This window comes from Tachyglossus aculeatus, chromosome 1 (assembly GCF_015852505.1).
Source record: "Tachyglossus aculeatus isolate mTacAcu1 chromosome 1, mTacAcu1.pri, whole genome shotgun sequence".
Lineage (NCBI taxonomy): Eukaryota > Metazoa > Chordata > Mammalia > Monotremata > Tachyglossidae > Tachyglossus > Tachyglossus aculeatus.
Genome location: NC_052066.1, coordinates 70,301,084 through 70,323,164, shown reverse-complemented (window position 1 = coordinate 70,323,164; position 22,081 = coordinate 70,301,084). Strand labels below are relative to the sequence as shown.

The 22,081-nt window shown below is 49.0% G+C and overlaps 1 protein-coding gene and 3 non-coding genes across 5 annotated transcripts; all 4 read right to left on the bottom strand.

The window, feature by feature from the left end:
* Positions 1 to 5,956: 5,956 nt before the first annotated feature.
* NCL (nucleolin) lies at positions 5,957 to 19,284 on the bottom strand. 2 transcript variants are annotated; one of them, XM_038743253.1, is made up of 14 exons: positions 19,136 to 19,284; positions 15,309 to 15,416; positions 12,964 to 13,456; positions 12,504 to 12,674; positions 12,252 to 12,338; positions 11,865 to 12,003; positions 11,570 to 11,694; positions 11,309 to 11,435; positions 10,494 to 10,654; positions 9,704 to 9,827; positions 8,978 to 9,117; positions 8,412 to 8,538; positions 7,238 to 7,461; positions 5,957 to 6,445 (listed from the first exon to the last, which is right to left on the bottom strand). In XM_038743253.1, exons 1-14 carry the CDS (start codon positions 19,151 to 19,153, stop codon positions 6,369 to 6,371), a joined length of 2,121 nt encoding a protein of 706 aa, XP_038599181.1. In that variant the 5' UTR covers positions 19,154 to 19,284; the 3' UTR covers positions 5,957 to 6,368. The 2 variants fall into 2 exon arrangements, with proteins under 2 accessions (XP_038599181.1, XP_038599180.1); XM_038743252.1 differs by having other exon boundaries at positions 11,865 to 12,006; positions 19,136 to 19,283.
* Positions 8,184 to 8,319, bottom strand: LOC119934536. Its single transcript, XR_005452957.1, has one exon. It is a non-coding gene; the product is annotated as a small nucleolar RNA SNORA75 (small nucleolar RNA).
* Positions 8,766 to 8,843, bottom strand: LOC119934944. The gene has a single exon (XR_005453044.1). It is a non-coding gene; the product is annotated as a small nucleolar RNA SNORD20 (small nucleolar RNA).
* On the bottom strand, positions 12,095 to 12,168 carry LOC119934823. Its single transcript, XR_005453016.1, has one exon. It is a non-coding gene; the product is annotated as a small nucleolar RNA SNORD82 (small nucleolar RNA).
* Positions 19,285 to 22,081: the final 2,797 nt, after the last annotated feature.

The following is a 22,081-nucleotide window of genomic DNA, read 5'->3' as shown; positions in this document are numbered from 1 at the left end:
GGTTAGGAGTTTTTGTTTGATGCGGAGGTAGATGGGCAACCACTGGAGTTTTTTGAGGAGCGAGGTGACAGGTCCTAAACTATTAATGATGTGTATATATATATATATTATTATATATATATATATATATATATATACACATATCCCCCCCGCCTTACCTCCTTCCCTTCCCCACAGCACATGTAAATATGTATATATGTTTGTACGTATTTATTACTCTATTTATTCATTTATTTTACTTGTACATATTTATTCTATTAATATGTTTTGTTTTGTTCTCTGTCTCCCCTTCTAGACTGTGAGCCCACTGTTGGGTAGGGAGCGTCTCTATATATTGCCGACTTGTACTTCCCAAGCGCTTAGTACAGTGCTCTGCACACAGTAAGCGCTCAATAAATACGATTGAATGAATGAACGAATATCTAAAGTTATATTTATTTTGATGCTATTGATGCCTGTCTACTTGCTTTGTTTTGTTGTCCGTCTCCGCCTTCTGGACTGTGATCCCGCTGTTGGGTAGGGACTGTCTCCGTTTCCAAATTGTACTTTCCAAGCGCTTAGTACAGTGCTCTGCACACCGTAAGCGCTCAATAAATGCGATTAACTGACTGGCTGAACCTTTTTCCCGTCGTTGACTGAACGGGCGGCCAAGCCTTGAGAGGCTGCGCACTGCCCCCTGCTGGACCTCCCGCCGCCCTGCGCCGCGCGGCCACACACTGCCCCCTGCTGGCCACTCCCTCACGCCGCGCAGGCGCGCTCTGCCACCTGCCGCGCGGCTACATAGTGCCCCCTGGCGGCCTCCCTCCGCACCGCGCAGGCGCGCTCTGCCACCTGCCGCGCGGCTACATAGTGCCCCCTGGCGGCCTCCCTCCGCACCGCGCAGGCGCGCTCTGCCTCCTGCCGCGCGGCTCTACACTGCTCCCTGCTGGCCGCCTCCCGCGCCGCGCAGGCGCGCTCTGCCTCCTGCCGCGCGGCTATACACTGCCCCCTGCTGGCCACTCCCTCACGCCGCGCAGGCGCGCTCTGCCGCCTGCCGCGCGGTTACACACTGCCCCCTGCTGTCCACCTCCCCGCGCGGCGCAGGCATAAGACGAGACAGACAAGGAATGGAGTCAGAGGATTGGCAGAAGGCAACTGGACTCCAAAACCTCCCCCTACTTCCCTGCTGGAACAAAACCAGCTCCCCGGAGAGTTCCCGGGGCTTGGTTGGAGTCCAGTGGGAGCAGGCTAGGGCTCAGATCTCTGGCAGTGTGGGCCATCATCATCAATCGTATTTATTAAGCGCTTACTATGTGCAGAGCACTGTACTAAGCGCTTGGGAAGTACAAATTGGCAACATATAGAGACAGTCCCTACCCAGTCCCGTCCCCCGCCCCGCGCAGGCGCGCTCTGCCTAATGCCTCGCGGCTACACACTGCCCCCTGCTGGCCGCCCCCTCCCCCCCGCCCCGCGCAGGTGCGCTCTGCCTCCTGCCGCGCGGCTACACACTGCCCCCTGCTGTCCACCTCCCCGCGCGGCGCAGGCGCGCTCTGCCTCCTGCCGCGCGGCTATACACTGCCCCCTGCTGGCCGCCCCCTGCCCCGCGCAGGCGCGCTCTGCCTCCTGCCTCGCGGCTACACACTGCCCCCTGCTGGCCAACCCCCCCGCCCCGCGCAGGCGCACTCCGCCTCCTGCCGCGCGGCTATACACTGCCCTCTGCCGGCCGCCCCCCCTCCGCAGTCGCAGGTGGCTTCCTGCTGGGCCACCCCCGCGCCGCGCGGCCGCTGCAACCATTTGCTGGGAGGAGGAGGAGGCCCGAGCCCGGCCCGTGGCGCCTCCTCTAAAATGGCCGCGGAGCCTGCAGGCGCCGAGACCATCAAACCGCGCCGACGGTGGTATTTACTGAGGAGGAAGGTCCGAACTGGAAGTTGCCTACGGAGGCCCAGGGAGCCCGGCGGGAGGAAGCCGGGGGCCCGAGGGCTCCGTCGCAGGCGGGAGGGTCTCGCGGTTAGGAGCCGGACCCCGGACCCTCCTTCGACGCCAGGGGGCGCTGCGGGGCCCGGAGCGGCCCAACCGCTAAAGCGATGGAGGACAGCAGGGGGCGCTGCGGGGCCCGGCGAGGCCCAACCGCTAAAGCGATGGGCGACGCCAGGGGGCGCTGCGGGGCCCGGAGCAGCCCAACCGCTAAAGCGATGGGCAACGCCAGGGGGCGCTGCGGGGCCCGGAGCGGCCCAACTGCTAAAACGATGAGCGACGCCAGGGGGCGCTGTGGGCTAAAGCGACGGGACTCGCGCAGCGCCCCCTGCAGGCGGCCTCGGAACTGCCTCTGCAGGCGCCCTGTCCCGCTCACCTCCCCCAGCTATGTGCCAAGCACTGTTCTAAGCGCTGGGGTGGATACAAGGTCATAATAATAATAATAATGATGGCATTTATTAAGCGCTTACTATGTGCAAAGCACTGTTCTAAGCGCTGGGGAGGTTACCAGGTGATCACGTTGACCCACGTGGGGCTCACAGTCTTCATCCCCATTTTACAGATGAGGGAACTGAGGCCCAGAGAAGTGAAGTGACTTGCTCAAAGTCAGCCGACAATTGGCGGAGCCGGGATTTGAACCCACGACCTCTGACTCCAAAGCCCGGGCTCTTTTCCACTGAGCCACGCTGCTTCTCTAAGGTCATCAGGTTGGCCCACGTGGTGCTAAGTCTTATTGTGCAGATGAGTTCACTGAGGCCCAGAATAATAATAATAATGATATCATTTATTAGGCACTTTTACTATGTGCAAGACACTGTTCTAAGCACAGGGGAGGTTACAATCAATCATATTTATTGAGCGCTTACTGTGTGCCGAGCACTATACTAAGCGCTTGGGAAGTACAAGTTGGCAACATATAGAGACAGTCCCTACCCAACAGTGGGCTCACAGTCTAGAAGGGGGAGACAGACAACAAAACCAAACATACTAACAAAATAAATACGATTGATTGATTGATTGTGCTGTGAATGTACAGCGAGAAGAGTGGGGCACCAAGAACAGAGCCTTGTAATAATCATAATAATGATGATAATGATGATGATAATGATAATAAGTCCGACTTGTACTTCCCAAGCGCTTAGTACAGTGCTCTGCACACAGTAAGCGCTCACTACGATTGATTGATGGCATTTATTAAGCACTTACTACATGCAAAGCACTGTTCTAAGCACAGGGGAGGTTACAAGGTGATCAGGTTGTCCCACATGGGGCTCAGTCTTAATCACCATTTTACCGATGAGGTAACGGAGGCCCAGAGAAGTGAAGTGACTTGCCCAAAATCACACAGTTGACAAGTGGCAGAGCCGGGTTTTGAACCCATGGCCTCTGACTCCAAAGCCTCGGCTCTTTCCGCTGAGCCACGCTGCTTCCAGAAGTGATAATAATGGTTTTTTTAAAGCACTTACTATGTGTCAAGCACTAAGTGCTGGGGTATTCAATCACTGTATTTGAGCGCTTACTGTGTGCAGAGCACTGGACTAAGCACTTGGGAAGTACAAGTCGGCAACATATAAAGATGGCCCCTACCCAACAATGGGGTCACAGTCTAGAAGGGGGAGACAGACAAAAAAAGCAAAGCACATCCCCATTTTTCAGGGTCACCAAGCCTGTAATAATGACGATGGTATTTGTTAAGTGCTATGTGCAAGGCACTGTTCTAAGCCCTGGGGGGAATACAAGGTGATCAGGTTGCCCCACTTGGAGCTCAGTCTTAATCCCCATTTTACAGATGAGGTCACTGAGGCACAGAGAAGTGAAGTGACTTGCCCAAGGTCACACAGTTGACAAGTGGCAGAGCCAGGATTAGAACCCACAATCTTATTCCCAAACCCAGGCTCTTTCCTCTAAGCTACGCTGCTTCCAGAAATGACTTGCCCAGTCCCACAGCGGACAAGGGGCAGAGTCAGGATTAGAACCCATGACCTTCTGGCTCTTAGGGCCCGGGTCCACCCATTAGGCCATGCAGGCTTGGGCCTACAGTCCACACATCCACCCTCTGGTCCCCTCCCATGCCTGTTGCAGGTGGCTGCTGCTTGTGGAAACTGAAAATGCACCTGTGAGCAACACCTTACTCCCCCTCCTCATCATCAATCGTATTTATTGAGCACTTACTATGTGCAGAGCACTGTACTTAGCGCTCACCCCTCAACAAGAGCAGAGGGCACTGGGGTGATGGAAACATGCATCCCATCTCAGCCCTTTAAATCACAATTGATGGCAGCATGGTGCTACCTTTTCAGTCATGTGCACCCAATCGACAATCCCTGCCAATACCCACCCACTTCATACACCATTTTTCTAGTTACCCAAATCACTTAGGGGCTGGGAGGCAGGAGCTGGGTCAGCTGTACGACCTTGGCATCACCGCTCGTCTTTATCCCTTTTATGTCACACTGGAATGATCAATTTCAGATTTCTGTTGCTCTAAGAATGTTGCCAAACTTATCTCACTGAAGTAATTCAGCATGTCAAGTTTTATTTCATTCAGTCATATTTATTGAGCACTTACTGTGTGCATTATGAAAAAGATACTAAATGCTTCCATTTGGAGCAACTCCAGCTGGGCAAACCCTGATGGTCTTTTTGGTAGGGTGGCAGCGGCTTCGGGGATGAAGAACAGCCCAGGCTGTGGCATGGGAGCCAGTGGACTTGGGTCCGGGAGTTAATCCAGCCTTTTGCACGGCTCAGTGGAAAGAGCACCGGCTTTGGAGTCAGAGGTCATGGGTTCAAATCCCTGCTCCGCCAATTGCCAGCTGTGTGACCTTGGGCAAGTCACTTCACTTCTCTGGGCCTCAGTTACCTGATCTGTAAAATGGGGATTGACTGTGAGCCCCACGTAGGACAACCTGATCACTTTGTATCCCCCCAGTGCTTAATACCATTATTATTATCTCTTTAAAATGGAGGCTATTGCCGGGAACCCCTATGGACTGTGTCCAACCTGATTAGCTTGCAACTACTCCAGGGCTTAAGCACTTAAATACCATCAATAGAGAAGCAGCACAGTTTAGTGGATGGAGGGTGGGTCTAGGAAGTAGGACTCTTGGGTTCTAGCCAACTTCTACAGCTAGTGCTGCTCCTTTAATGTTGTCATCACTATCCAACTCCCCTGGAAATCTTCACCTTTTGGCTGAGCAAAGAACCAATCTCCAGCAGGCATTAGCTGACTCGGCTTGGGTACTTCACTTTGCCATCCATTTTACGTGGGCATTGGGGTGGGGTGTCACATCCCTCATCCAGACAGCCAAAAGGGAGACTTTCCACACTGCATCAACATTTACCAACTACCAGGAGCCTTTCTGGGGTTTAGGCGGCAAAATTGGTTTCCCACAAGCAAACTGTAAAACCCCTCAGCGAGGGATGCTAGTCACAAATATGATTTTCAAACTAGCAGGAGAAGAGAGTGGTACTTGAGCTTTACACATTTGTCCATTGCATATACTTACTTGAATATACTTCTTGTACTCCAAGGGTTTATAGCCGAGCAATAACAGAGGCAGCCAAAGGCCAGAAGCATCACCTTAGGCCATTTGACCGCTCCAGTTTGACTGCAAAAGAAGCCCTGTCTGGGTTCTGGTTCAGCTGCCTCCTCTCAGGATGAAAGGGGAAATGTGTGGGCTTTTCAGGCTTATTAAGTTCTTGACCCACCCTGAGGTTCTGCCTCTTTGAGGTGATCGTTCACTACCAGCTGCATGGCCAAGTTGAAGGATCATACGGTGTTATGTGGGGAGGGGAGCCCAAATCTCAGGCTGGTGGTAACACAAGCAAACTTACTGGAACAACGATGCTTTTGTTTGTTTGCCAGCTCTGTAATGGCAGTTCAGTTCCACGAGCACCTGTGTTCTACCTGGGAAAAGGTTTGGAGCCAAAAACCTTGCAAAAATCCCTCAGGAACCAATGGATTCCCACTTTGGCAGAGCCTTCTAGGAAAACACACTCTAGCACCAGTTTAGGCCCTTTAATCTGTCCCAAGACAGGCTGCCGAAGCAAAAACCATGATAAAACATTCTGCATTTTTACAGCAAAAAAAACTACAGAGATTCATAGGAAAAAAATTTTTTGTACATGGGGTAAAACATTATAAATTCAAGACAACTCACAGACAAAGTTAACTCCCACAATCTACCTCTCATCTCTTTTAAAAAGTCCATACGAATACTCAAGCAGTCAAAATAGACGCGCGCGCGCTCTCTTTCCCTTGAAATGATATCTATGTTTCCAAGTGGATAACAGGACTGCATGTCGTCTTGGAATGTCCTCAGAAGGCTCCGTCAGTGACAAGATGACAGAATAAAAACCCCAGAGTCCTTTCAAATAGCAGAGGGAAAGGGAGGGGGGGAAGGGGGTGTGGGAAGCTATTCAAATTTTGTCTTCTTTCCTTGTGGCTTGTCTCCACCACCGCCGCCTCTGCCTCCTCGGAAGCCTCCCCGACCTGAAAGATGACAAAATTATTTAACTTCCTTAACACCAGATCACTGTGTTACATTGTTGTAACTGTACTCTCGCAAGTGTGCTCTGCACACAGTAAAAGCACTCATACGATGGACGGACTGCTGAATGCCTAATAAGGTAGGCCAGTCAGATAATCTAGTTAGCTGAGCACCAAGTGTACGTAGAGTACTGTACAAAGCACCATCTCTGTTCTCAGGGCCCATTCTATCTGGTAGGAGAGCCAGTCACAAGAAAGAGCATAAAGGCAAGTAAAAAAAGTTATAGAATTAGGGGGCCTCCTGTGGGACAGGGACTCTGTCCAAAGCCCTATTGAGAGCTCACCTCCTCCAAGAGGCCTTCCCAGACTGATCCCCCTTTTTCCTCTCACACCCGCCCTACCTCTTTCCCCTCCCCACAGCACCTGTATATACGTTTGTACAGACTTCATTCTATTTTACTTGTACATATTTACCATTCTGTTTATTTTGTTAAAACGATGTGCATTTAGCTGATGACTCCTGTCCACATGTTGTTTTGTTGTGTCTCCCCCTTCTAAACTGTGAGCCCATTGTTGGGTAGAGTCCGTCTCTATATGTTGCCAACCTGTACTTCCCAAGCGTTAGTACAGTGCTCTGCACACAATAAGCGCTCAATTCATACAATTGAATGAATGAATAAATGAACCTGATTGTCTTGTCCCTACCCCAGTGCTTGGCACATAGTAAGCACGTAATACCATAAAAAGCCTAGCCCATCCCACCGTCCCTACAGCCTCAGATGGGGCACAGCTCACCTCCAAAGCCTCCACGGCCTCTGCCACCAAACCCACCGCGGCCACCTCTGCCACCACCTCGGCCACCAAATCCTCCTCTGCCTCCACCGCGGCCTCCAAAACCACCTTCGGACTTGGGCTTGGCCCAGTCCAGTGTAACCTTATTTCCATCAATCTCTCCATCTTCCATGGCCTCTTTGGCTGCTTTGGCTTCTTCTGCGGTGTTGAAGTCCACAAAGCCAAATCTGAAAGAACAGACGAAGCAGTCATTTCAAACTCCAACTCATGCAGATACACTGTGCGCATTCAGTTATTTTTTTTTTCTTTGCCTCCGGGGGTTACAATTGTCACAGATATAGAACTCCTTCCAAGTTTAGCCAACCAAGTATTTTAACTTACTTCTCTGGCAATTGCTCTTCCCACACAAAACCCTGCTTGCACTAATTCAGCACTTAGAACAGTGCTTTGCACATAGTGTGGCTCAGTGGAAAGAGCCCGGGCTTTGGAGCCAGAGGTCATGGGTTCAAATCCTGGCTCAGCCAATTGTCAGCTGTGTGACTTTGGGCAAGTCGCTCAACTTCTCTGGGCCTCAGTTGCCTCATCTGTAAAATGGGGATTAAGACTGAGCCCCACATGGGACAACCTGTGCTTAGAACAGTGCTTTGCAAATAGTAAGCACTTAATAAATGCCATTCTTATTAACAAATATCATTAATTCAGAGGGACATTCAGAATTGCTATTTGTGGTGCACTGTAATCTTCCTAAACACACTATTTTCAGAATGATGCTCCTGCCAAGTGGCTTGAAGAATGTTCTCAAACCCACGGCTAGATTTAAATCTTCAACGTGAATTTGTCCAAGTAGTTCAGTCTGACTGCCTGCAACCTATTACATCCACTCTAGCCAGCTGAGTTTTTGGAGGACCCAATGGTTTTGAAAAAGACAAGCTGATTCTTACGAAGGTAAGAATGTCTCACAGCCCTGGCCGAACATACCATCTAGAAACAGAGGTAAAAAGTGCCAGAAACTGGGATATTCATTTTCTTCTCGTGCGAATCCATAGGCTGCCACTTTCTGGCAGGAAGGAGCTCATTGAGAAGGAAGAGGGTTTGATCTCTACCACTTTTCTACATTTAACAAGGCAGACTAGTACATGCCCAGAAACTTCCCAACCATTCAGTTTTTCTGACTTACCCTTTGGAAGACCCAGTTTCACGGTCAGTGACTATTCTAGCGCGAATAGAGCCATCAAATGACTCTTTCAACGTCTCTTCTGTGGTTTCTTCAGACAGGCCTTTGACAAACAAAGTCTTGGACGGTTCTAAAATTTTTTTTAAAAAAGCATCTTTAGCTTGGTTCTCACCAATTTTTTTAAAAAAAATACTACTAGATAATACAATTTCACTGTAATTTGGACAAGAGGCCTGGCTGCATGATTCATGAAAGTAAAGCAACTCGCTGGGCCCAAGTAATTAGGTAATACAAAGTGTTCCCTGCCCACAATAGGTGCTATCAGGGTGATTTGACTGCCCACTCCCGCTTAAATATGTGGATCAGAACTTGACTATCTAGAGGAATTTCTAGAGATTTCATCAGGTTGTCTCAGATAATCAGTCATCATATCCAGCACTGAAGTTGCAGAGTTGCACAGCCTAATGGACATAGGCTATTCCCCGGCCAGCTATTTGCTATACCCCAGCTTGCTCTCGGGCAGGGGGCCTAAGCCAACCAACTCTCCTAGAACAAAAATGGCTACTTACGGCTGAACCCTCCTCTTGCATTAGCGTTTTTCGATCCTTGCATCTCCAGTCTGATTGTTCTACCTTCAATTTCTACATTGTTACAGGAGTTTAGAGCTTCTTTAGCATCTTCAGCAGTAGAAAACTCTACAAATGCATACCTGGAAAGAGACCATTTAACCATTTAGATCCAATGTGTAAGGACCTCCTTGCCAAACCTTTCGCTATTCCAAAACACACTGGTTCTTCTGGTGTCAGAAACCATGGACCCCCACCTAGGAGAGAATTACTAATACTCATCTGGGCTTCAGATTTGGTATGTACCACTAAGTCCTAATAAGCCCCTCTACATGGACCATAAAGCCCAGTAATGCTTGAGTGACAAAACCAAAGCTTGTAACTCTTATAATCTCTCCAGTACAGTCTATGCTAGTAGGCAATGGACAAAGGAGGGTGATTCTTTCTCCCAATTTCACAGGGACAGCCACAGTAAGTGAAAACTGAGGAGTAAATGGTCCATCACTGCTAGTAGGCTAGGAGCCCAAGTGTGATGGCTCCTAATCAGCTAACTATGCCTTGGATTCAGCAATAGGCATCACCACTGAACCCTCAGCCAGGCAGAGCTGGTTGGGAGTAGCCGTTGCATAGGCTGGAGATATTCAGTCATTTGCATCTGTGCTTAGAACCACCAAAAATCAGAATCCTTTTATGGAGCAAAAAGTATTGGTCCACTGATTTTCTTCTTACCCTTTAGGCCTGCCCTGGTGGTTCTGTGGCATTTTGATCAAAGTGGCCTTTTCAAAAACTTCCTGGAGACCTTCTTCTGTTGCGCTGTAGGCAAGGTTGTTCACAACAATGGTCTTTGACTCTCCTAGAAATTCAAAACGCTTTGTTATTAAAAGCACATTCTCCCCCATGCATACCAACAAGTTTCAGAACACAGAGCATGTCATGTCCACCAACTGCTCTACTGAACTCTCCCAAGTGATTGGTACAGTGCTCTGCACACAGTATGGCAGAGTGGATAGAACAGGGGGCTGTAAATCAGGTCGTGAGCTCTAATCCCAACTCTGCCACTTTACTGCTGTGTGACCTTGGGCAAGTCACTTCACTGCTCTGTGCCTCAGTTCCCTCATCTGGAAAATGGGTATTACGATTGTGAGCCCCACGTGGGGCAACCTGATTACTTTGTAGCTATCCCAGTGCTTAGAACAGTGCTCAGCACATAGTAACATAGTAAGCACTTAAATACATTATGAACAGGATTGACTGATGGGCAATTTGGTGGCTGGGTCTGGGGGAAAGTTTGCCGGGTAATATGGAACACAGGCAGCAGGAAGATTTACAAGTTTTACAACTCAAAATAGGGATACGGAGACTATGCTAAATCTCCGAAGGGAAAAGTGCAGACTGAATCCACATGGACACTGGCCTTCATATGTCAAACCCAGTTTCCTAGGTAGACAGAATGGGGAGCAAAAATAAGAACACACACAAGCAAGCAACTAGCACATTTAAACCCTGAAGAAACTCTTACCGGTCCAGGAATTGTTCTTTCCACCTCTGGAGTTTTCTTGGCCCTGGCTTTTCTCCCCTGTGTAGTCCAGGATAATTGAACGACCATCAATCTCAGTTCCCTGCTTCTCTTCCAAGGCCTTATCCGCATCAGCTTCTGTTTTAAATTCTATGTAGGCAATCCTGAAAAGAAGGTCCCTCCATGAGTTAAGCACCATCCTACAGTATCAGCCTACTAAACGTTGAGACGCACATTGTCTGCCGTGTTATCGTGGGCAAGCCACTCTCTGTGCCTCAGTTACCTCATCTGTCAAACGGGGATTGATAGTGAGCCCTTTGGGGCATGACTGTGTCCCACCCGATTAGTCTACAATCACCCCAGTGTTTGGGATTTTGCACATAACCCCTTAAGCACAATAATCTGCACACAGTAACAAGCCATGTTTTAAATGCTGTTTTTAAAAAACGAACATGGTAGTAATGCACGCAAGAGGGTGGACCAAATATTCTAGCCTTTATCTGGCTGGTCCCAGGCCACACTGTACCTAAGCTAGCTGGTTGACCCTCACACTGGGAAGGGGCAGAAACCATATGCAGCTCACTCTCCCTTCTTGTGCCAAGGCACAGGGGGGAAAAAAGCCCCCCAAATCTGCAGTCCTCCCCACTGTGTTGATGGTCCTCTAGCCTAAGGAAGTGCACTTGCCTGCCTGACTGTCTCAGGAGGTTATCTGGTGGTTTCACCTAAACTTCTCAGCCATCACCTTCAACACTGACAAGGATTGGCAACATTTCCATCCACAGGATAAACACACCGAGTTTTTAGATTTGAAGACCTACCCTTTACTCATTCCATCTTTGCCAGTCACTAATCTAACTTCAACAGCATCCTCAAACACCTCTTTCATCTCTTCTTGAGTAACTTTGTAGGGAAGATTCTTCACAAAGAGTGTTCTGGCATCTCGATCTGTAGATGAAAGCATAGTATTGACAAGTTCCAACCAAGCAAAAATATTTCATACTGCTGTAGTCATGAACAGAAACCAGGAAGACGGGGACAGTACAATGAGCACTGCTAACTTTGGATCCCAACATTCATACCTTTCCGTGTTTCTTTCGCCTTTGCTTTCTCCAGTTTGATTTCATTACCAAACACCTTAGAGCCATTCAGTTCCAGGGCTTTTTCCAGATCATCAGCAGATTCAAAGTCCACATAGCCAAATTTCCTGGCGGGGGAAGAGAAAAAAAAAAAGCCCACAAACCTTCAGGTTAGGATCCAGAACTATGTATTTGGGACATTAAGCACATAATAACAAGGTATAAGATTCTCTACAAAGTTTGGTTAATCGTGCCATTTGAACTGGCTATTCTTCAATTATATAAAAAAACTACTCACCTGGAGATACCAACTCTCACATCCAGAACAGTGAGGTCATTCTTGGCAAAGAAATCACTGAGGCCTGTTTTCAGCTCTGGAGCAGTTTTGGAGAAATTCAGGTTTCCAATGAAGAGATTGAAAGCCGAGGCAGGTTCAACTGCTAACCAAAAAGGATCGAGAAGGAAAGCATGTTCAGCAGGGTAGCCAGAAACAGTGGTAAAGAAGGTTTATATTGCAAAAAGACTACAGCACAATCAGCATACATTACTATTTATTAACATCAGAGTTCAGTATTAAGTCCCTTAGGCTCATCATTTGTGCTGGTTTTGAGAGGGGTAGTCTACAGCCTGGAAGTGGGGAAGGGGATTTGAGACTGGAGGTGGAGGGGGGAAAAAAACAACTTACAATCGATTTTCTGTTTCTTTGCTTCTGGTGCGGCTTTCTGCTTGGCCATTTCTTTCTTTCGTTTTCCAGGTGCTTCTTTCACAGGTTCTGTGAGCAAAAACCAAATGTAGCTCCAACTGTTTTCCACCATTAGGTTTTGTAGTAAATAACACCAGGACCCACAAGTGGTAGGAATTACCTCTTGCCACACCTGGCCCACACCTTTTCCTAGTTTCACTCAAGACCAGACAGCTCCCTTCCCAGAATTCTTACCGTCTTCATCCTCATCATCCTCGTCCTCATCCTCATCATCTTCATCCTCAGACTCCTCATCATCTTCATCCTCAGACTCCTCAGATTCGGCCTTGGCTTTCAAAGCAGCCTTCAAAGGGGGGGCTTTCTTTCCCTTGGCTGGCATGATCTCCATGGGCTCATCTTCAGAGTCTGGGGGGAGGGGGAGACAAATAAGATAAAGACACCCATAAGCAAAGAGCAAATACCTTCTCCCTCCAAGGATGGCTGAGAAAAGTAAATCAACTTTGTTAACCACTGTTAAGTACTTTTTTCTGACAGTGCCCTCTGCTACATACAACACTCCCCCCGCCACCCCACCAGCTAGTAATCCTCCTGCAGCAGTTTTCCTGCTCTGAATAACTACATCAAAGGAAGCTGGGGCCAGACACTTCCCTCAAACTGGCAATCTCAAAAACACCCCGCCCCCGGCAAGCCATACCATCTTCATCGTCGTCATCGTCATCATCATCATCGTCCTCATCGTCGTCTTCATCGTCACCGTGTTTGATTGGTGCAACTATTTTCAAAGCTTCAATCTCAGAGTCGTCGTCATCGTCTTCGCTATCTTCCTCATCTTCGTCCTCACTTTCAGCCTTCTTGGCGTTCTTTCCATTCTTGGCCCCCTTGGCAGGGGTGACTCCCTTCTTCGCTGGGGTGGGTGCCGCTTTGGCGGGGGTGGCCCCCTTTTTCCCCGGAGTGGGCGCTGGTTTGGCGGGTGTGACTGCTTTCTTGGCTGGGGTTGCCGCAACAGCAACTGCTTTCTTGCCTGGTGTTGCAGCTGCTTTCTTGGCAGGGGTGGCCACCACGGCCTTCTTGGCTGGTGACACCACAGCCTTCTTTCCTGGGGTGGCCATGGCTTTTTTCCCTGGGGTGGCAGCGGCAGCTCCCTTCTTCCCTGGTGTAGCCACTGCCTTCTTCTGAGGGATAACAACCTACAAGACAGAAATGATAAAACTGAATTTGCTCCACAAGTTCAAGTCCCGTTAACCCAAGCCATGGGAAGTAGCCCTGTTAAGTGCTTAGTGCAGAGCTTTGAACACAGTAAGCGCTCAATACAACTGAATGACCGTATCCCTGTGGATGTCCAGTGAGGCTAGTTATCCAGAGACAGCACCTGATTTCCAAGTGGGAACTGGGTCTTGGAGGGATGAGTCAATGAGCAGTTAATACCCATCTTCAGCACCCTCTCCCACATATTGGGGAAAACCTTCCCAACACAGAATGACGGCTTGGTCCTTGGCCCTCAGACAAAGCCAGTGACGCTTACTTTTGGAATTGATAACTAGAAAAAGTACAAATGTGCAAGAGATCCCCTGCGTGGCAACGTTCTTTAACATCTAATATGTTGATTGGGTATTAACCCTGCCAGGGAGCCCCCCTCTTAACAGAAGGCTCCTTCAAAAAATTTATTTTGCTGGTACTTCTCTAAATACTTATAGCACATACCACTTACGCGGTACATACCACCACAGGGTTGTCTTCAGGCCCCTTAGGATCTCAACTGTAAAATGGGGCTTCAAACCTCCTCCCTCCTCAGGCTGGGAGCCCCATGTGGGACAGGGATTTAGTCCAATATAACCTTCCCCAGAGCTAAGAACAGTGCTTGACACGTACGAAGCTCTTGTTACTATCGTAGAAGTAGAATTAAAATAAATGAAGCAACCAGACATCTATGCAACAGCTCTTAATCACCTCCAGAGTGAATCCATAGTGTGCACTGTTTGCTAACTGCATCTGTGGCAGGCTCAAATGGTTAGCAGCCACTTCCACAACAAAAATGAAATGACCTTAAGGCCTTATGTCCTCATCCCCAAGCCTCTCTCCCCCCCACTCTCCTCACAGTCAAGAAGCCCTCTTTAAAGACCATGGATCTTGCTTACCTGTCAGTGATAATTGTGGTATTTGTTAAGTGCTTACCAAGTGCCAGGCACTGTACTAAGTAAGCACTGTGGTGGATACAAGCAATCAGGATGGACACAGTCCACATTCCACATGGGGCTCAGTCAATCCCCATTTTACAAATGAGGCCCGGAATTTAAGTGACTTGCCCAAGGTCACACAGCAAACAAGTGGTGGAGCCAGGTTAGATTCCATGACCCTTCTGACTCCAGCCCCATGCTCTACCCACTACGCCATGTTACTTCCCTCGGCAATTAAAAGTAGGGCTTGGGCTCATTTTGAGAACTCCATGTCAACACCATTGACAAAAAAATCCCCACGCTACATGACATTAAGTTCCAAAAGCAGTTAAAAAACCACCTCCACCAAAAATTAACCCCATTTGATGAGGCCAATTTCTGGACACTCTTGTTCTGACAAAATGGAAGGAGTATGGCCTAGGGGAAGGAGCTGAGACCCACGTTCTATCCACAGCTTTGCTATTTGCCTGTGATGCGATCTCCAAATTCTGGGCCTCAATTTCCTTATTCGTTAAATATGGTTTCCCTCGCCAATTGACTCATGTGCAACAGGGATGTGCCTGATCTGTTATCTTGGACCCACTCAAATATCTGACACACAGAAAGCATTTCATTACTACAGAACATGGGAGTAACTCATCCATGTAATCTGGAATACTACGTGCTTTGGTCTCAAAATCCAAATAGAGTTAGTCTCCTGCATCTATAAGGTGGAATACGGTTTATTTCACTGCAATATCCCTGCCAATTACCCCAGTTGAGAAAATACATATACTGGTGTGCAAGGCAATTGCTTTGATTTTTTTGTATCTAGATTTCTTGATTTCTCCTGTTATTTGAATTTGCATGTGGCACGCACAATTACCTCGTCTCCACTGCTGTCCTCTTCATCCTCCGACATATCTTCATCCTCACTATCATCTATCTCCTTTGGAGGCGGGGCCATTTTCTTCGGTCCTCCTTGTTTAGCCGCCTGCAAAGTAAAGCATGATTAGTGTTGCCAAATTTTGCCTCCTCTGGCAGACCTCTTTACCAGTTTACCGAGGGAAGTGGTCTCAATTGAATCCCTTTCGAAATTAGGCTCAAGGCCAAGGTAACTACTTGTTCTAGAGTACCTGCAGCCAACTGAACTACCACACATCAGCTTTATGTTAGAGTTCTTACCTCGGACTTAGACAATAGCCTTTGATTGTGATGAGGAAAATAGTTTTAAACGCTTACAAACACATTACCTGAAACACACGTGACAGATCCAAAATATGTCCAAAGTCGACTCCTTCTCAAAGTGACAGGAAAAATCCCTCTTTCATACATTAGGAGGCTTTTCCAGACTGAGCCCCCTCCTTATCCCCTCTGCCTTACCTCCTTCCCCTCCCCACAGCACCTGTATATAAGTTTTTACATATTTATTACTCCATTTCATTTGTACATATTTATTCTATTCATTTTATTAATGTTTTGTTTTGTCTCCCCCTTCTAGACTGTGAGCCCACTGTTGGGTAGGGACCATCTCTATGTTGCCAACTTGTACTTCCCAAGTGCTTAGTACAGTGCTCTGCACACAGTAAGCGTTCAATAAATATGACTGAATGAATTAACCTTCCTCATCCTTACTAAGGTATCCTGGCATTTCAGGAAACTTGAATGCTTGAAAAACTTGCACCACCTGTGCCTCCTCTAAAAGATGGATCGACTCCTTCGGTTAACATGAGGGGGAGATAAGTCGAGTTTTAAAATGGTGGAAGAGCTTACTAAGGTAACATGGCATTTCAGTTAACTTGAATGCTTGAGGAGCTTTTAATTTGCTCCGCTTTTGCCTACTCTAAAAGATGGATCCACTTCTTCGCTTAACGTTAAGGGAGGGAAATAATCCGAGCTTTAAATCGGGGAAGAGCACCTACAAACAGGAAGGCCTTTTGAAGAGTCACGGGGCAACCTTACTGCAGGGCCTTAGATCAAAATGAATTTTTTGGGCCAGAACCTAGCGTCTTTTCAACTCCCTCCACGTGGATTCTCGGCCGGCATGGGGGCCTACCTCATTTCTCCCCTTTGGGCCCCAAAAGGGTTCGGTGTGGCGGGTCTAGAGATGCGAGCCGCCCCAGGGCCCGGACGAAACCAGGCTGGCCACGTGGGAAGGACCTCTGGGGGCGGCCATGTCGAGGCGGCATGTGGCGTGGCTTGGTGGCAAGAGCCGGAGGTCGTGGGTTCTAATCCTGCCTCCGCCACTTGTCGGCTGTGTGACCTTGGACAAGTCGCTTCTATCCGCCCCAGTTACCTCAATTCATTCGACCGTATTGACTGAGCGCTTACTGTATGCGGGGCACTGGACTAGGCGTTTGGAAAGTACAATTCGAGAATAGATAAGAGACAATCCCTACCAACAACGGGGTCACGGTCTAGAAGGGGGGAGGCAGACAATGAAACATCTGGAAAAGGCCTCTCGACTGTAAGGCCGTAGTGAGCCCATTGTTGGGTGGGGACCGTCTCTATATATTGCTGACTTGCACTTCCCAAGCGCTTAGTGCAGTGCTCTGCACACAGTAAGCACTCAATAAAGACGCCTGAATGGATAGGGATTGTCTCTACCGCTGTATTGTACTTTCCAAGCGCTTAGTACAGTGCACTGCACTCAATAAGCGCTCAATACGACCGAATGAATGAATGGGCAGGGATTGTCTCTATTGCTGTATGGCACTTTCCAAGCGCTTAGTACAGTGCAATGCACCCAATAAGCGCTCAACAAATACGACTGAATGAATGGATAGGGATCGTCTCTATTGCTATATGGTACTTTCCCAGCGCTTAGTAAAGTGCACTGCACCCAATAAGCGCTCAAATACGACTGAATGAATGAATGGGCAGGGATTGTCTCTATTGCCGTACTGCACTTTCCAAGCGTTTAGTACAATGCAATGCACCCAATAAGCGCTCAACAAATACGACTGAATCAATCAATCAAATTTATTGAGCGCTTACTATGTGCAGAGCACTGTACTAAGCGCTTGGGAAGTACAAACATAGAGACAGTCCCTACCCAACAGTGGGCTCACAGTCTAAAAGGGGGAGACAGAGAACAGAACCAAACATACCAACAAAATAAAATAAATAGGAAAGAATGAATGAATGAATGAATGGGATTGGCTCTATTGCTGTATTGTACTTTCCAAGCGCTTAGTACACTGCGCTGCACAAATAGGCGCTCAACAAATACGACTGAATGAATGGGATTGTCTTCGTACAGTGAGCTGCACCCAATAAGCGCTCAACAAATACGACTGAATGAATAAATGGGCAGGGATTGCCTCTATTGCTCTACTGTACTTCCCAAGTGCTTAGTACAGTGCGCTGCACCAATGGGCGCTCAACAAATACGACTGAATGAATGAATGGGATTAGCTCTATTGCTGTATTGTACTTTCCAAGCGCTTAGTACAGTGCGCTGCACCCAATAAGCGCTCAACAAATACGACTGAATGAATGATAATGGCGGTGAAGACTGAACCCCACGTGGGCCACCCTAATTACCTTCTACCCACCCCAGCGCTTAGAACAGTGCTTGGCACACATTAATGTGTGTTAGAATGTGAGCCCACTGTTGGGTAGGGCCTGTCTCTATATGTTGCCAACTTGTACTTCCCAAGCGCTTAATACAGTGCTCTGCACACAGTAAGCGCTCAATAAATACGATTGATTAAGCGCCCAACAGATCCCATAATTACCTTCTATCTAACCCAGTGCTTGGCGCACAGTAGGCGCTTATCAAACCCCACCACGCGTTCACTCAACTGTATTTATTGAGCGCTCACTGGGTGCACAGCGCTGTATCATTAACCCCTGTGATTCCCGAGTCCCTATTTACTTATTTATTTTACTTGCACATATCTATTCTATTTATTTTATTAGTATGGTTTTGTTCTCTGTCTTCCCCTTTTAGACTGTGAGCCCACTGCTGGGTAGGGCCTGTCTCTAGATGTTGCCAATTTGTACTTCCCAAGCGCTTAGTACAGTGCTCTGCACATAGTAGGCGCTCAATAAATACGATTGATGATGATGGATGAGAAATCGGGGAGAAGCATCGCCTTTCACCTCACGGGGTGAAGGTGGTTTCTGCTCTGTTGTCCTCTCCCGGGCGCTCAGTACAGTGTTCTGCACCCGATAAGCGTTCGATAATTATAATTGAGTGTATGTAACGCCCATTTTAATGGAAATATTCCCGCCGAATGAAAGGAAATAAAAATATTCCCTCAGCTTCTTCGCTCGACCTCATCGCGTCCCCCTGAGGGAAGGCGGCACCACGTGGCGGGAAGGCGCGCGGGGGGGGGGACACGTGCGCGAGGCTCGCGCCACGGCGCATGCGCATGACCTCACGCGGCGGCGCCCCGCGCACCCGCGAGGACGCAGCGCGCGCTCCCCCCCTGCCCCAGCGCGCGTGCGCCCTTCCCCTCCTCGGGCTCCGAGGCCCGCGCGCGCGTGCGTGCGCCCCCACCCCCGTCCATTATCCAGCGAGGCGCGCGCGCCAGGCCTCGCCGCTCTTCTCGCGCGAATAGGGAGAAAAAGGGGAAAAAAAAATCGCTCGCCGAGGCGCAGACCCCGCCCCCTTCGAACGCGCGCGCGCGCGAGCCTGGAGCTAGGCCGCGAAGCCGGGGGCTCGCGTGGCTGCCAAGGCGGCGGGGCCCCGGCTGCGTCTTTTACCTTCGCGAGCTTCACCATGATGGCGGCCTGGGGAGACGGGAGCGGGAAGGGCGGATGGATGGCTCGGGCAAACCCCGAATGGCGGCGGAGGGCGCTGACGCGGGTCGGGGGCTCGTGCTCCCGGCTGGCAGCTCGAGCCTGAGACTGAAGCGAAAGAGTGAGCCCGCCCCGTAGCCTCGGCTGAAAGGAGATGGTGGGGGGTCTCGTGACCCCCTCCTCCGCCAACCAGGGCGCGCGCCCCTCCTCGGGCCAATCACAGGCCTCGGAGCCGACTAGAGGGGAGGCTTCAGCCAATGGGAGCGGGACGTGGGCGGGGCTTGAGGCCCGGGAGGGGGCGTGGTCCGGACGGTGAGGGGGCGGGACGCGCCTGCCTGAATCCCCCGCGGTGATTGGCTGCCCGAAACCGAGGAGGACCAAGGAGGAGCACGTGGCGCCCCAGCGCCCCCCGCACCACGTGCTGCGTCTGCAGCGTGGGAGCCGCCATCTTGTGGCTGAGGGGGCCCAAACTAAAGGAAGTTAGAGGCGGTCTTGATAATAAAATAATAATAAAAACAATAAATAATAATGATGGTGGTATTTGTTAAGCGTTTACTACGCTCCAAGCAGTGTTCTAACCGCGTGGGGGGAGATAGAAGCAGCACTGCATAGTGGCTAGAGCACAGGCCTGGGAATCATTCATTCATATTTATTGAGCACTCACTGTGTGCAGAGCACTGTACCAAGCGCTTGGGAGGGACAAGTTGGCAAATGGCTCTGCCAATTAATAATAATAATCAATCAATCGTATTTATTGAGCACTTACTGTGTGCAGAGCACTGCACTAAGCGCTTGGGAAGTCCAAGTTGGCAACCTATAGAGACAGTCCCTACCCAACAGTGGGCTCACAGTCTGGAAGGGGGAGACAGAGAACAAAACAAAACATATTAACAAAATAAAATAAATAGAATAAATAGGTACAAATAGAGTAAGAAATCCGTACAAACATATATACTGGTGCTGTGGGGAGGAGAAGGAGGTAAGGCGGCGGGGGGGGGGGGATCAATCAATCAATCGTATTTATTGAGCACTTACCGTGCACTGTTCTCAGCGCTGGGGAAATTACAAGGTGATCTGGTTGTCCCATGGGGGGGCTCACGGTCCTCATCCCCATTTTACAGATGAGGGAACTGAGGCCCAGAGAAGTGAAGTGACTTGCCCAAAGTCACACAGCTGACAATTGGCAGAGCTGGCATTTGAACCCATGACCTTTTCATTCATTCATTCAATCGTATTTATTGAGCGCTTACTGTGTGCAGAGCACTGTACCAAGCGCTTGGGAAGTACAAGTTGGCAACATATAGAGACGGTCCCTACCCAACAGCGGGCTCACAGTCTAGAAGGGGGAGACGGACAACAAAACAAAACATATTAACAAGATAAAATAAATAGAATAGTAAATATGTACAGGTAAAACAAATAGTAATAAATCTGTACAAACATCTCTACAGGTGCTGTGGGGAGGGGAAGGAGGTAAGGTGGGGGGGGTGAGGAGGGGGAGAGGAAGGAGGGGGGGGCTCAGTGTGGGAAGGCCTCCTGGAGGAGGTGAGCTCTCAGTAGGGCTTTGAAGGGAGGAAGAGAGCTAGCTTGGTGGATGTGTGGGTTCTAATGCCGACTTAATAATAATGATGGTATTTGTTAAGCACTTACTATGTGCAAAGCACTGTTCCAAGTTCTGGGGGAGATACAAGGTGATCAGGTTGTCCCACGTGGAGCTCACAGTCTTAATCCCCATTTTCCAGATGAGGTAACTGAGGCCCAGAGAAGTGAAGTGACTTGCCCAAAGTCACCCAGCAGACAAGTGGCAGAGTCAGGATTCAAACCTCTGACCAACTTGTCGAACACATAGTCTGCTGGGTGACCTCGAGCAAGTCGCTTCACTTCTCTGGACCTCAGTTACCTCATCTGTAAAATGGGGATTGAGACTGTGAGCCCCACGTGGGACAGGGACTGTGTCCAACCCGATTTGCTTGTATCAACCCCAGCGCTTAGTACAGTGCCTGCCACGTAGTTAAGTGTTTAACAAACACCATTGTTATTATTGTTATACAAGGTCCTGAGATTGTCCCATGTGGGGCTTACAGTCTGCATCCCCATTTTACAGATGAGGTAACTGAGGCACAGAGAAGTTAATAATAATAATGGTGGTGTTTATTAAGTGCTTATTATGTGCCAAGCAGCGTTCTAATCATAATAATAATAATAATGGTATTTGTTGAGCGCTTACTATGTGCAAAGCACTGTTCTAAGCACTGGGGCAGATACAAGGTGATCAGGTTGTCCCACATGGGTATCACAGCCTTATTCCCCATTTTACAGATGAGGTAACTGAGGCTCAGAGAAGTTAAGTGACTTGCCCAAGGTCACACAGGAGACATGTGGCGGAGCTGGGATTAGAACCCATGACCTCCGACTCCCAAACCCATGCTCTTTCTACTGAGCCACGCTGCTTCTCTGCCCTGGGGTAGAGACAAGGTAATCAGATTGTCCCATGTGGGCCTCACAGTCTCAATCCCCATTTTACAGATGAGTAACTGGGGCACAGAGAACTTAAGTGATTTGCCCAAGGGTACACAGCAGACAAGTGACAGAGACAGGATTAGAATCCATGACCTCTGACTCCCAAGCCAGTGCTCTCGCTACTAGGCCGTGGGTGTAGAATCAGAGCCCCTTTTTCGTGGGCTTCTATTCAGAGGCTGTACTTTTTTTAAGCTGTGTTTTTGAAAACCTTTTGGGTTTTTCAGTGCCTCTCCCTTCTACAGAGTGAAGTCTGGCTGTCTAGGCAGCATGCACTTTTAATAATTATTATTATGGTATTTATTAAGCGCTTACTATGTTCCAGGCACTGTACTAAGCAAATTGTGCTGGACACAATCCCTGTCCCACGTGGGGCTCACAGTCTCAATCCCC

Bases quoted from the DNA above. Each gene is read 5' to 3' on its own strand.
- NCL (XM_038743252.1), bottom strand. The intron at 12,339-12,503 runs GTAAGAATTCTG...TTTTGCTCACAG, and splicing joins GGATGATGAGGATGAAGACG to AACCTGTGAAAGAAGCACCT. The intron at 7,462-8,411 runs GTAAGTCAGAAA...CTGTTCTTTCAG, and splicing joins GAAACTGGGTCTTCCAAAGG to ATTTGGCTTTGTGGACTTCA.